General features: G+C 39.1%; 3 protein-coding genes across 3 annotated transcripts; 2 read left to right on the forward strand and 1 right to left on the reverse strand.

Annotated features, from left to right (window-relative positions):
- Positions 1-1,635: 1,635 nt before the first annotated feature.
- Positions 1,636-3,838, reverse strand: LOC147501531 (uncharacterized). Its single transcript, XM_086606588.1, has 2 exons — positions 2,493-3,838; positions 1,636-2,233 (listed from the first exon to the last, which is right to left on the reverse strand). The coding sequence occupies exons 1-2, from the start codon at positions 3,184-3,186 to the stop codon at positions 2,196-2,198; spliced, it is 732 nt and encodes a 243-aa protein (XP_086462714.1). The 5' UTR covers positions 3,187-3,838; the 3' UTR covers positions 1,636-2,195.
- A 200-nt stretch (positions 3,839-4,038) lies between these two features.
- Positions 4,039-6,425, forward strand: LOC147501532 (cytochrome P450 CYP82D47-like). The gene is made up of 2 exons (XM_086606587.1): positions 4,039-5,252; positions 5,673-6,425. Exons 1-2 carry the CDS (start codon positions 4,302-4,304, stop codon positions 6,291-6,293), a joined length of 1,572 nt encoding a protein of 523 aa, XP_086462713.1. The 5' UTR covers positions 4,039-4,301; the 3' UTR covers positions 6,294-6,425.
- Positions 6,426-9,161: 2,736 nt separating this feature from the next.
- LOC147501533 (uncharacterized) lies at positions 9,162-9,815 on the forward strand. The gene has a single exon (XM_086604331.1). The coding sequence runs from the start codon at positions 9,162-9,164 to the stop codon at positions 9,813-9,815; it is 654 nt and encodes a 217-aa protein (XP_086460457.1).
- The last annotated feature ends 1,203 nt before the right edge of the window (positions 9,816-11,018 follow it).

Raw genomic sequence — 11,018 nt, forward strand, 5'->3', positions numbered from 1 at the left:
CGATTTCAGCAAGCAAATCAAGGACATACTTCCTCTGTGAGAGTGAAATCCCCTTTTTAGACCTTCCAACTTCAATACCCAAAAAATACTTCAGTTGTCCTAGATCCTTCATTTCAAATTCCTTCGACAAATACTTCTGCAATTCATTTATTTCCTTCGGATCATCTCCTGTAACGATCATGTCATCAACATACACAATTAGAGCTGTAATCTTACCATCCTTGTGTTTGATAAACAAGGTATGGTCAGAATTGCTCTATTTGTACCCAAAAACTTTCATTGACTGTGTAAGTGTTCCAAACCAAGCTCTTGGAGACTATTTCAGGCCATACAAAGTCTTCTTCAGTTTACACACCTTCCCAACATCTTTGGGATGGTTCTTCACACCTGGAGGCATATCCATGTATACTTCCTCCTCCAAGTTCCCATTCAGGAATGCATTCTTCACATCAAGCTGGTGCAATGGCCAATCTTTATTTGCTGCAAGTGAAATTAAAATTCGGACTGTATTGATTTTCGTTACAGGTGCGAAAGTCTCCTCATAATCAATTCCATAACGCTGTGTGTATCCCTTGGCAACCAATCTCGCCTTATATCTATCAATAGTTCTATCTGCATTAAGCTTCACGGTAAACACCCAACGACATCCAACAGTCTTCATTCCAACATGCATATCAACTACCTCCCATGTTACATTTTTTTAAAGGGCTTCCAATTCTTCATTCATTGCTTTTTTCCATTTTAAATCTTTCAAAGCATCTTGCACGTTACTAGGAATAGATACAGTAGACAATTGATTTATGACAAGTGCATGGGTTTCAGAAAGGCTATGGTTAGACATAGAGTTAGCTATAGGGTATTTAGCATTGTCTTTAATGTCTAGTTCATATTGTTTCTTAGGAACTCCCTTACTAGCTCTTTGTGATTGTCTAGGTTCAAGACTTTCTACCCCAACAGACTCATTAAAGGTTATAGGAGGTACCTGAGGCGGAACATTCTGATTGAGATCTTCAGTTATTGATGTAGAAGGGGAAATGTCGTGTACTACAGTTTCAGATACATCCGGATCATGTGCTTCTGTCTCTACTGTTACAGGATCAATTTATGCTTCAGGAACTTCAAATCGTTCCTCCAAGTGTTCCAATTCTCCAAAGACATCAAGATTCCCTTCACCGCCACTCTCCCCCTGAAGGGAAGACTGGGAAACTCCCTTTGAGTAATACGGGTTTGATTCATGGAATGAGACATCAAGAGATATATACATCTTCGCAGTAATCGGATCATAACACCTATACCCTTTCTGAAACTCTGCATAACCCACAAAAATACACTTCTTCGCACTAGGATCAAGTTTACTTTGTTCTGGTTGTGGGATATGAACATAAGTTGTACATTCAAACACCCGAGGCTCCAAGTTAGGCATAGATGGGATGGACAAAAGTGTATGGAGTTTATGATAAGGATTCTGGAACTCAATTACCTGTGAGGGAGTACGGTTGATAACATAGGCTGCTGATTTCACTGCTTCACCCCAATAGGATTGAGGTACATTCATGCCAAACAAGGAAGCACGAACAACCTCCAACAACTGCTTTGTTCTTTCGCTCGCTAAACTATTTTGTTGAGTACCAGAATTGGAGGTTTGATGACGAATTCCAATTAACCGGCAAAATTCAGACATTAGGCCATTCACAAATTCTCCACCATTACCAGACTGAAAGACCCTGATAGATTGTTGATACTGCGTTGCCACCATTTTGTAAAAATCAGTAAACAGCCTATATACATCACTTTTGTTTTTCAGTAACGACACCCACGTCATGCGAGTGCAATCATCAATAAAAGTCACATAATATCTAGCTCCAGAAAAAGAAGAAACTTTGGCAGGACCCCAAACATCATAATGAATTTTCATAAAAGGAACATGACATCTATTAATACTTGGTGAATATGAAATACAGTGGCTCTTGGCTAGTTCACAAATGTCACAATGAAACTCAGACTCACTAACAACTGAAAAAAACTGAGGTTGCAACCTCTTCAAATAACTAAAAGATAGATGACCTAACCTACGATGCCATAACCACACAACTTCTTTTGCATTCTCGACCCTATTGACCTGAATAACTTGCCCCAGAAAATTCTTTTGTTTCTCGCCAGTTTCTATCAAATCCAGGTAGTACATTTTCCCTTTTCTAACACCATAACCAAGAATCTGTCGAGTCAGAATGTCCTGAAAAACATAGAAAGATGGATAGAATGTCACAATACATACAAGTGCGAGGATAATTTGACAAACAGACAATAGGTTATAGGCAAGGGATGGAACAACTAAGACAGATTCAAGAGTAAGGGTTTTAGATCAGCAGTAGAAACATTGGTCTGAGGTGAAGTTCTAAGATTTTTCACAAAGTTAGGGTCATTTTTCATATGGTCAGATGCACCTGAATTAATTATCCATGTACTATTCGAAATAACCTTACCATTCATACCTGATTGTGCGACACTCGCCGAAGCATTGTCTCCATTCACAACATTAGCAATGGCGGCCTTGCTTAAATTCTTTCGTGGCCTCTTCGAGAAGTCCCACCAATCAGGATAACCAATCAGTTCATAACATCTCTCTTTGCTATGACCCAAATCTTCGCAAACACCGCACTTTTTATCTGCCCAAGGATTTGATTTACCTTTAGGATGGTGTGGAGGACCAGAAAAACATGGAGGAGTTGTCTTGCTATGAACAGCCAAGACAGAGGATTTAGTTGATACAGAGCGCCCCATAGCCTGTTTCTCAGATTGTACCTTACGAATGTAAGCATAGCTTTGTTCCAAGGAAAATTTAGGTTCTTTCCGAAGGATCTCTCCATGCACCTGATCATACTCCTGATCTAGTCCATGTAAAAACATATAAACACGCATTCTGGACATCGTGGACGTTTCATGGACTACAGCTTCAACACTGTTATTCTGGGAGGTCACCCTCTGATCAATCTCTTGGAACATAGTCACTAACTCGTTGTAATAGGAAGGAATAAGTTTCCCATTCTGCTTCGCTTCAAAGCACTTCGTATTCAATTCAAAAATTCGAGTTTCATCAGAGTCATCAAAGAAGGTCTTCTCCACAGCCTCCCAAATATCTTTTGCAGTAGGAAGACGAATATAACGGTTCATAAGAGAAATCTCCATAGAATCAATAAGCCAGCTTTTTACCTTTTCATTATCTCAAGTTGCCAAATTTCATATTCGGACGAATTCATAAGCGGTTCAACTTTTGCGCCAGTCAAATAACCAAGCTTTCCCCTTGCTCCAATCCGCATCCGCATGAGAGGAGCCCATATGGTATAGTTGGACTCATCTAATGGAACAGTTTTTAGGAACGCTGAGTTGTCTTGTGGGGTGTAGTGGTGATGAATGATGCTTGAAGAATTGTTGTCAGATTCAGCCATTGTAGAAAAAAACGGTTTAGGTTTTTGAAGAAAATAAAAAATAAAACTGATTTGAGAGGGGTTTAAGATTCAAGGATTCAATAATGGGTTCGCGATTCAAGGATTCAATGCAGCGGATTTCAATGGTTTGACTCTGATACCATGTAGATTCAGAGATTCAATTCAGTTTATTATTTACTTGATTGAATTCTAAGAGATTACAATTTGGTTTATATAGAGGTTACCACAAATAGAAACAAAATAGTCGGTGGCTTGAGAAACACAGGGCGTGGGTCGCGCTCTGTTTACATTAGATACGAGTGTGGGTCGCGCTCAAGTTATTGGAGACGAGCGCATGTCGCACTCTATTTGTACTTTATCTGATAATGTGATAATGTGATCCGACGCTTAGGGGAGTTCAACGACACGTGGTGGGCGTACTCACAAAAAGACAAAACAAAAGTGTCGGTAGCTTTGTCTTTTTTTTTTAAATGTGTAGTGAGTTACTTGAGACGAGCACGGGTCGCACTCCATTTGTACTTTATCTGAGCGCAGGTCGCGCTCTATACATAAAAACTAATATATATACAGCTTTCTACATCGTGTTCTGTTGTTGACACCTTTACTGAAAATTAATCCGATCTAAATTCAACGGAAATAATTGAGGGAGAACTAATCCGATCTCAATCTTAAATGCTACTTGAAGACTACAATTAATATCGAGGAATAGAATGACTGGGTAAAAAATGCCAGCCACAAAATTTCAAGGAAACTTGAATTTTAGACAGATGATCAAAACTATCACGGTCTCACTTCAACTCTTTATATACTGGCCTGGAATGGCGTTGTGTAATAACACACAAACAGTTAAAGACTATGGATTCAATTCAAAAGTATCTTGCAATTTTCTTGGGTACTGTATTTGCGATATTCGTACTCCTCTATAGCATACCATGGAAGAGAAAACTGAAAGCAAAGAAAACAGAAGCACCTGAACCAGTTGGTGCATGGCCTTTCATAGGTCACTTGCCTATGTTATTCGAACCCCGAATCCCCCATATAGTACTGGGCGCGTTGGCTGACAAATACGGGCCAGCGTTCACTATTCGGCTTGGTGTGCATAAAGCATTGGTGGTGAGTAGTTGGGAGGTGGCCAAGGAGTGTTTCACTACCAATGACAAAGTCCTTGCTACCCGTCCTAGTTCTGTTGCAGCAAAGATAATGGGCTATAACTATGCCTTATTTGCCTTTGGACCATACGGATCGTATTGGCGTGAAGCACGCAAAATCGCTGTACTTGAGCTTCTCTCAAACCAACGGCTTCAGTCGCTGAGACATGTTCGGATCTCTGAGGTGAGCACTTCCATAAAAGAGTTGTACCAATTGTGGCAAGTAAATTGCGACAAAGCAAATGGAGCGGTTTTGGTGGAGATGAAACAATGGTTAAGCGACTTGACACTGAATGTGGTTGTTAGAATGGTTGCTAGAAAGCGGTATTTTGGCGCTGGCGCTAAAGTTGACGATGATGAGGGGAGGCGGTTTCAGAAGGGACTTAAAGATTTCTTTCATTTGATAGGGTTGTTTGTACTGTCTGACGTACTTCCGTTTCTTCGGTGGATAGACTTTCAAGGTCATGAGAAAGCCATGAAGACAACTGCCAAGGAACTTGACACTGTATTGGGAAAATGGCTGGAAGAACATCGGCAAGATAAATTCATTGGTGGAACAAAGCCGGAGCCAGACTTCATGGATGTGATGTTGTCTATCCTTGAAGACAAAAAACTCTTTGGCTACGAGGCTGATGAGGTTAACAAGGCCATGTGCTTGGTAAGTCTATTATTTAAGCAATTGTGTTTGTTGCCCATAGACAAGAAATGAGCAACGTCAAGCTAGCTACCCATTAAACGATATAAATATTCTGTGGATTCTCAATCAAGACAAACAAAGTCTAATTTAACTCATGGGTAGCTAGGGCTAACAGCTCCCTTAGTCGGTCGATACGACGATACCCTGTCGTTCACGTCATTACAAAACTACTTTGATCAACACATTTCTCTCAGTAAGTAGTACAAGTTGGTACCATTAATTTACATGGGAAAGTTATTACCCTTGCCAGCTTAATGTAGCCAGAAAACCTTTCTAAGTTCAGATTAGTATATTTTTTGTGGCAAAAACATACCGCGTCACGTTTTCATTTTGTTTTCATTAGATTACTAACATTTGGTTGGGTTATTGCCTTTTACACAGGCTATGATCTTGGGTGGGGCTGATACGACAGTGGTCACTATAACATGGACTCTTTCTTTACTATTGAACAATCCTCACAGCTTGAAGAAGGCCCAAGATGAAATTGACACCAATGTTGGAAAAGATAGACTAGTGGAGGAATCAGACATAGACAAACTTGTATACCTCCAAGCTATTGTTAAGGAAACACTTCGTCTCTACCCGGCATCTCCACTACCCGCACAACATCAAGCCATAGAGGATTGCACTGTGGCTGGCTACCACGTCCCTGCTGGCACACGTATAATAACAAATGTTTGGAAAATTCAACAAGATATGCGCCTATGGTCTAACCCTTGCGACTTCCATCCAGAGAGATTTCTTACCACCCAAGCAAAAGTGGATCTTAGAGGTCAACATTTCGAGTTCATTCCTTTTGGATCTGGTAGACGAATGTGCCCAGGAATCTCGTTTGGGCTTCAAGTGGTGCACTTGACATTAGCACGCATGCTACAAAGCTTTGATGTTAAAACTCCGTTAGATGCTTCTGTGGACATGACTGAAAGTGCAGGACTAACAAACCTCAAAGCCACACCTCTTGAAGTTTTGATCACCCCACGACTCTCTCCAAGTTTATATTAAGGATGTGTTTTGCAACGTATATGTATGATGAAAAATTGAAAATATAAATTGTTTTTCTGTTTTTGTTTATAGACAATATCAAATTTTACAATAATATAGTTGAGCTTAGAGATATCTCAAGCTGGAATGTAATAATAAGTTGATGAAAGTTCTACTGAAACAGTAAGGTTTCTTGTCATAACTTGTTACAAAAGTATAAAAACGAGAACATTGATGTGCTCGTACTGTTATACAAATTTTCGTGTGAACTTGAGCTAAAACAGAGCAATTTCAAACTAAAACCAAGTTTATTGCAAGTAGTTAGAACTTAGAAGGTGTTCTCACCACTAATAAACTAACAAAAGGATGCACATTTAGTGAAAACTTTGCTGGGATTTCAAAGTAACAAAATTTATTTAGTTTGTTGAGATGGAAACACTTTCATGTAGTGTCTACACTTCTTTTTTGTAACTACCCAAGTGCACAATGAGACATCAACAGATACAGCGATTATGGTGTTTGTGAGGGACTATTATACACATGGAGTCAATGACGTCACTTGAGCGACTTATGTCATTTTAATTAGGTGTTTGTGAGGGACTATTATACACAGAAGCATCTAACGGAGTCAAACAATTGAAAATTACACAAATGCCCTCATTGTTTTCAAAATAAAAATGTTCAATTTTAATTAGGTGGGGGCATTTATGTCATTTTAAGTTGTTTGACTTGAAAGTTAACGGTCAAATCAAGTTGACCGTGTGTTTAGGGGGGACCCTAATTTCTCATCTAGGGAGGGGATCCTAATTGGCTCATCTAGTCGGGGTGGGGGGAACACTAGTTCACCCTTTCTTTTTTCTCAAAGACTCGTATTTTGCTTCCACTTAAGGTAAATGTTATAAGATTCATATTGCTTCTTACTATCTTATCTCCTTCTTATTACAACTTATAGTAACTTTCTGTCCAAGCAACTTGGTGGAGAAAGAGTTTCAGGCTAGACTCTCGAGTGAAAGGCTAAAATTCTATCTCCACTTGGTGTTTGTTCACTCATACTCCTCGTAGAGATATTTTTTCTTTGTAATCTTCTCTCTTCTTTTAACAAAGTTGAGGTTTTTTCCATTGATTAACTATCCTCGTTAGGTAAGGAATGAGATCACTGTAAGTAAGTATTCCTTCTCTTTCAGTTTGGGATATGGCTTCAACAAGTCCAAACCCAGTTACTTCTTGGAGCTCTTTGTTTGCAAACCCCACCACAAATTTTTTAAGTGGTCAATTAGAATGGATAAAGACTGATTTGGAGCTGGATGTAGTTGATGTACCAAAAGAAATACTTATAGAAGGGATTGAAAGATGGAGTAACCATCTAGTTGGTTTCTTTGTTGATAAAAGGCTCCCCTTTCCTGTAGTAGAGAGAGTACTCGAAAGAACATGGAAAACTAAGACATCATATGAGATTGCTACTGACAAGGAACTCTTCTACTTTAAATTCCAGGAAGAAGAAGATAAACAAATGGTCCTTGAAAGAGGACCATTATTCATTGCAGGTAGAGTTTTCATGGTTAGGCCTTGGACTGTAGAGTTGGAGGAGCAAAGAAAGAATATGACAACTTTGCCTGTATGGGTTAAACTATGGGGAGTCCCAAAGCAATTGTGGACTCGAAAAGGAATCAACTTTATAACAAGTAGAATAGGGAAACCGCATTGTTGGGATAATGCTACTCAAAGGAACCTAAGACTTGATTATGCTAATGCTTGTGTTGAAGTACCAATTAATGCAACATACCCTGATAAGGTGAGATTAAAGCTTGGAGGCAGGGAGGTGGAAGTTGGAGTAAAGTACATGTGGTTGCCAGCAATATGTGTTGTATGTAACAAACTTGGGCATAAAGAGGCACAGTGCCAGAATAGACAAAGAACAGCTACAAACTCAAGAGGAGAAGCTTCAAATGTAGAAAGGGAGGAGGTAGAGGAAGACACCACTCCTAATGCAGAAAAAGAGAATGCAGAGGATAATAACCATTTGCAAAATCCTCAATTAGTAGCAAGGGGAGGCACTGTACAGGTACACAAAAGTTTTGTGGGCCCCAATCTCATTGAGCCAGCATTAGTGACCTCAGAGGTGTTTGACACCATGAGACAAGAAGTAGCACAGCAATCACTAGTAATTTATGAAGATGAAACCATGATAGAAAGACAAGGTAGGAGTTTGGAAAATGTGGCGAGGGAGTCACTAGGCACATATCCTAACCTCACACTAGCTATGATCAACAATGAAGCAAACTCTGCTTTGCAAGGACTTGAAGCACAAGCATGTAACCAAATACCTTCTATGGTTTAGAGATCCCCTAATAAGTCTAGGGCAAATGTTATATGTGGAGAGCAACAACAAAGAAGCACAACAGCAGCCACACAGGAAAAACGAGCTACAAGTTCTTACTCAAGAAGACAACAACATAAGGCATTAGAGGTGGTTTGTCAGGAAGAGAGAAACCAGTTTACTGCTCTTGTGGATTCTGAAGAAGATCTTGAAGATGACATCTCTGACAAGGACAAAGATCTATTCTCTGATCATGAGGTGGAAAGCACACAAGATGAGGTTCTAAAACTCAGAAGTGGTAGGACCAGAAGCAATTCCTGTAATACTGAAAGTACAACGATGAGTGCGCCTTCTAAAGCTAGAACTAGGTCTCAAAGGAGGTCTAACGAAGAAGTTAATTCTCCTATCTATGAGCAGAGTGGGAAGAAAGAGAAGTCAAAATCCAAAGGATCTGGTGGAAAGAGACATTCTCAATGGAAATGAATTGTAGTGTGTGGAATATAAGGGGAATGAATCATGTCAACAGAGCTAAAGAGATCGGAAACTTTAGAATTAAAAACAAAGCATGCTTAATGGGGTTATTAGAAACTAAGGTAAGATATGAAAATAATGAGGCCTTGCGAAGGATATGTTGCCCTACATGGGATTTTGTGCACAATTATGCAAGTAACGCTTCTGGCAGAATATGGATAGTATGGGATAAGAACATGGTCAAGGTGCATAAAATAAAAGAGTCGGCACAGTTTGTACATGTTAAAGTAACTTTCTTACATGATAATTCTAGTTGCATGATTACAGTGGTGTATGCATCAAATTGTAGGACTGTAAGAAATCAGCTATGGCAAGATCTTAGAAGCATACACTCCTCTATGACCGATGCATGGATTGTAGTAGGAGATTTTAACAATGTCTTATTCTCTCATGAGAGAATAGGTGGGGAACCAGTCCTTCCTAGAGAAACAGATCCTTTTGGAAAGCTAGTTGCTCAAACGGGGTTAACGGATCTCAAGTCCACTGGTAGCTTCTTTACTTTGAGCAATTATAGTGACGATATGAGGAAATGGTCCAAGATTGATAGAGTGTTGGTTAATTCCATGTGGTTGAATAAGTATAGTAATTCCATTGTAGAATTTCATGCTCAGGGTACTTCTGATCATACTCTCATGGTTATCAGTTTCCTCAATAAGGTTAAAAGGCAGTTACCCTTCAGGTTTTACAATTACTAGGCTTTGCATCCGAATTTTCTACAAGTGGTTAAATCTTGCTGGGATATGGAAGTGTATGACAACAAGTGCTTTGTGTTGACTCAGAAGATGAAAGCTGTAAAAGCTAAGTTAAAAGGGTGGGCAAGAATTCATTTGTCAGACCTTCAGAAGATAGTGGAAGTTGCCAGAGAAGAGCTAAAATATGTACAGAGGTGTCAACATGCAAGACCTTTGGATCCTACACTAGGTAATAAAGAAAAAGATAGCAGAAATAGGTTGGTGGGACTGCTTGAAATGGAACAAGATGATTTCTTACAAAGAACAGATTGTGAGTGGATGCAATATGGAGACAAATGTAACTCCTTTTTCTTTGAGGCTATTAAAGAAAGAAAGAACATAAATCTTATATGGTCATTGGAGGATCTAAATGGGAATATAATTCATGGACATCAAGAGATATCTCAGGCTTTTGTGCATTACTACACAAACATCTTGGGAGTGGATGATGGAATGCAATGCATTGAATCTATCCTTGAAGAGCTGGAGATAAGAAAAGAAGTGAATCCAGAGGAAACCGGCCACTAAACTTGTCAAAAGTATTACATCTGAAGAGATTCAGCTGGCTCTCTTTGATATGCAAGATAATAAGTCACCATGTCCTGATGGCTTCAATGTGTTGTTCTTCAAGAAAACATGGGCTATAGTAGGTGAGGAGTTTATTCAAGCTGTCAAGTATGTGTTTGAAAGTAACTCTATGCATCGAGGTATCAATTCTACTTTCCTCTGTCTCATTCCTAAAAAGTGTAAACCCTCTAGGATTGATGAATATAGACCAATTGCATGTTGTAATGTGGTTTATAAATGCATTTCCAAAGTTATTAGCAATAAGATGAAACCTATTCTGGCTTTCATGATTGATCTCAACCAGTCATCAACATTCATTCCTGGTAGGATTATACAAGACAATTTGCTCTTGGCTCATGAACTTATAAGAGGATATAATAGAACTTATGGTCCTCATAGATGTACTATCAAAATAGATGTTCATAAAACATATGACTCTGTTAGATGGGACTCTATGAAAAAAGTATTGAGAAGATATAGATTTCCTGAAGCATTCATTACATGGATATCTATGTGTTACACTACCCCTTTTTATTCTATTTTGGTGAATGGCTCCCCCCAAGGCTATTTTGAAGGAAGAAAAGGGCAGAGACAAGGAGA

Source organism: Coptis chinensis, chromosome 4 (assembly GCF_015680905.1).
Source record: "Coptis chinensis isolate HL-2020 chromosome 4, ASM1568090v1, whole genome shotgun sequence".
Classification (NCBI taxonomy): domain Eukaryota; kingdom Viridiplantae; phylum Streptophyta; class Magnoliopsida; order Ranunculales; family Ranunculaceae; genus Coptis; species Coptis chinensis.